Source organism: Cyprinodon variegatus, unplaced genomic scaffold (assembly GCF_000732505.1).
Source record: "Cyprinodon variegatus isolate N-32 unplaced genomic scaffold, C_variegatus-1.0 Scaffold88, whole genome shotgun sequence".
In the NCBI taxonomy this organism is placed as follows: domain Eukaryota; kingdom Metazoa; phylum Chordata; class Actinopteri; order Cyprinodontiformes; family Cyprinodontidae; genus Cyprinodon; species Cyprinodon variegatus.
Genome location: NW_015150541.1, coordinates 442,674 through 446,602, shown reverse-complemented (window position 1 = coordinate 446,602; position 3,929 = coordinate 442,674). Strand labels below are relative to the sequence as shown.

The 3,929-nt window shown below is 34.6% G+C and overlaps 1 protein-coding gene across 2 annotated transcripts in view; it reads right to left on the bottom strand.

The window, feature by feature from the left end:
- The window catches only part of LOC107083968 (copine-3-like), a 24,282-nt gene that overhangs the window by 15,593 nt on the left and 4,760 nt on the right, over window positions 1–3,929 (bottom strand). For both annotated transcript variants that reach the window (XM_015373583.1, XM_015373584.1), the window contains exons 5-7: window positions 3,179–3,250; window positions 2,723–2,803; window positions 1,090–1,179 (exon numbers count right to left, since the gene is read on the bottom strand). In XM_015373583.1, coding sequence (XP_015229069.1) covers window positions 1,090–1,179; window positions 2,723–2,803; window positions 3,179–3,250 — 243 coding nt within the window. The remainder of the gene's footprint in view (window positions 1–1,089; window positions 1,180–2,722; window positions 2,804–3,178; window positions 3,251–3,929) is intronic.

Below are 3,929 nucleotides of genomic sequence, written 5' to 3'. Positions count from 1 at the left end.
TTTTTTTATTAATGTATCATTTATATTTATATTAAAAAGAAAAAATTATAATTACATTAAATAAAATAACTAAAATTAAATCAACTAGCACACAAAAAAGTTATTTTTCTGTTAAATTATTCTCTTTTTTTATTAATGTATCATTTATATTTATATTAAAAAGAAAAAAATTATAATTACATTAAATAAAATAACTAAAATTAAATCAACTAGCACACAAAAATGTTATTTTTCTGTTAAATTATTCTCTTTTTTTATTAATGTATCATTTATATTTATATTAAAAAGAAAAAAATTACAATTACATTAAATAAAATAACTAAAATTAAATCAACTAGCACACAAAAAAATGTTATTTTTTATGTTAAATTATTCTCTTTTTTTATTAATGTATCATTTATATTTATATTAAAAAGAAAAAAATGACAATTACATTAAATAAAATAACTAAAATGAAATCAACTAGCACACAAAAAAAGTTATTTTTCTGTTAAATGATTCTCTTTTTTTATTAATGTATGATTTATATTTATATTAAAAAGAAAAAAAATTACATATGAAGAAAAATTATTGTTCATTTAATGCATGTTTGTTGCTGTCTGTAATGTGACAAAATGAGAAAAGGTTCAATAGGGGTTAAAAACCAGCATCTAAACAGGAAGGCTCAGCAACGGACCAGTCTCCTGAGAAGTGTGCGTGTTCCTTTAAGACGGATGCAGATGCATCGTGGACTTCAGCCGGTCCTGTCACAGACACCGCATCCTTCACGTGACGTGCATTCACTCTGTTAACACTTAACTCACTTGTGCTGCTGCCTGGAAAGCATCTGTTCCAGATAAGTGTGCTTTAACAGAGTTAGAGAACGGATGTAAAAAAAAAACAAAAAACCAACAATAAAGAGCTTAAAAATGCACACAAAGATGTTATAAAACATGCCTGCAAGTTGGGTTGGGTAGGGAAGGGGGGACACATTGGGTTTCCAATTTTAGCCAAGAAGAAGTCCCGGATATATGGAAGTTTTGTTTTTAACTTCTTCTTTAATTTAATATTTATTCTTAGAAACCAAGGCTGAGGTTTTAATGTATTTACCTTTATAGATTTTTCTATTTCACCTCCACAGAGGGCCTGCATCGGGATTCTGAATGGCTTCCATGTCGGGTTCAGGTTGTACATCACGACCTAAACAAGGAATAAGAAAACAATAACAAACAATTACTGCGTATTTGGACACTCAAAAAAACAGATTGGGTGTTTACTAAATGAGTCATGCGTTGTAGTCGAACATCATTCAGAAATGTTATTTTAAGATGGTGTGGAATAACTTAACATGTACTAAATTCAGTAAGAACCTAATGCTTATTGGGCAAGATATCAAATATCATTAATAACTCCAGGACAGAAGGTGGCAGTAGGGTGCGAGCAGGAAGGGCATTTAGAAACTTTACTTCCAGAAAGTTCATAAGAACGGAAAAGAAGGGCAGTTTCTTAATTCACAAGAACTCGAGTACGGACTCGTGTCCTCGCCATGTATGTTTTTGAGAAGAACACAAGAAAGTCTGGACTTGGGGAGAACAGGAGATTAACATTTTGCCAAATAAAACAAACAAAAAATCGCAGTCAGAGCCAGTCACGGAATCACGGACGGAATCACGGAATTGGCAAATTAACGCGGAATCTAGTGTAAACGCGGAATTTCTACATTTGAAATGAAATTCTGTTTTTGTGTGGGAGAAGAAGGTACGTCCGGGGGAAATGCACACCGGGGGACGCAAATCTGTGCAACACAACCCCTCCCGCTCCGTCATTTCCGCTCACCCTCCCCCATCAAAACATTGAAAAAATGGCGAAGCGGCTCTCCACAGCTCCGCTTTCGGCGAAAAAGTTGAGAAACACGACGCTGAGCCCTGAGTACAGAGCCGAGCAGTTCCCTCGTGACTTTTACGTGTCAGGTGAACTATTGTTTTGCAAGTTTTGTCAACATTTCATTGATTAGAAGCGCAAAAATACATACATAAAATGGAAAAAAATGAATTTTCAAAAATTAAAATGGAAAAAAACGGAATTTGGGAAAAAATAAAACAGAATTTGGGAAAAAATAAAACGGATTTTATAGGGCTCTACGCTACTTCACACATGGCTATGCTGAGAGAGGGCTGCTGCAGACGGGGTGCGGTTAGCCCAGACTGCGGCTAGCCTCGGAGGTCCGCTGGTTGGCGCAGTCCTCTAACCAGTATAAGCCCTCTGCTACTACTGAATGAGCGGCGCTAGGCACTGTGGGACAGGCGTCATGTAAGGACAAACAGGGCAACAACGCGTAATATTCTATGAAGTTCCAGAAACACTTATATTAACAATTACAAATGATTTATAAACAAATAAATTTTTTTATTGTCCATCGTCAATGGCTTGTAAATTTTGTCTGGTCTTAGACTTGTTGATGCAAATAATTTTTGAATCTCGTCATATTTTTATTTTCTGGAAACAATTTTTGTGCGTCATCGTCTCATCATCAACACGGGAAAAAGGGGCGTTAACGAAATATTTTGGTCATCCTCCTGGTTGACGAAATTAACACTGCTTTGTGCCTTAGTATTAATACCACCAAACACTTTTTATCATGAATCAACATTTATATCACTTAGCAAAAAAATAATTTTTTGCTAACTTAGCATGTGATGATCCTTTTTTTTAATGTTTGCCTGACAATTTGTTTTTTATGTACCTCTGTCCTATGAGCCAGCTGCCATCCCGTTTCCGTCTCCTTGTAGAATTCCAGGAATGGGTCGGATTTTCCGAAAAAGTCCTGGAAATACAAAAAAAAAAAAATCACACTAGTTAAGTTCAAACATTTTAAATCTAACAAGTGAAAGACTTCAGACATATCCTATGAATCCTCAGCACTTTCACTTAATGGCAAGTATTAAGATGTTATTCAGTATTTAGTATTCACTTTTGTAAAACTGCAAAAACAATCTGTACTCTCTGCAATGATAAGGTGAAATGAGATGGTTCATTTTTTTCAGATATCACTAACAACTCTATATCTAATCTGATAAGGGAGATAATGCTGATGAAATATTTAAATGCTTCACTTAGAGACCTGAGTCAGATTTAATATGGATCAATAAGAAGGACTTGAGATGAGTGATAGAAAAGCAGAACAATCGGGCATCCAAACCTTCTTGTCTAGTTTCCTGGCAGAGACTTCAAATGCCACCATCCTGTTGTCAGTCATCTCTTCTGCACAAATCTAAAAATAGCAAAAACAGAAAATATAATTAAAACCTGAGATTTTCCATTTTATCGCCCCACTTATACAAGCTTCAGTGCCTTTTATTGGGGTTTGATTTATTTGGATCTGCCAGAGGAAAAATCATCCGTTTAGTAACTGAACTTTGAGATGTTTTGTTAATTGCGCTCTGTTTGAAGTGACCTGGTCACGGATTGCCATGGAAACAGAGAAGCCGGATAAGGAAGTAACAGGGGTGTGAAAACAGCCTCATTGGAAACAAAACCCACACTGGATGGGAGGAAAATGATTTGGATTTGTAATGCTTGGTTTGTTTGCTTTTTATAATGTAATGTTTAAGTTAAATGTAAAATATTGGGGAATGTTTGTTTTACTGGAGATATAATTTACTTTGTTCTACACCAGGAGTCCTTAGCATCCGCTGTCCTACATGTTGTAAATGCATCACTGCTCCAAAACTCTCTCACTGCAAAAAAGTCATTTTTTTCTTTAAATAAGTGCATTGATTCTTGAATTGAGGGGGGGGAGTGAGACATTTTGCCAATGGAACAAGACAATTTACATTTAAAATAAGAAAAAACAATTGCATTATCGTTTTTCAAGTGCAAATTATCTAATTATCTTATCTTATAAGTGAAAATAATAATCCCATTGGCAAACTATCTCATTTACCTACTCA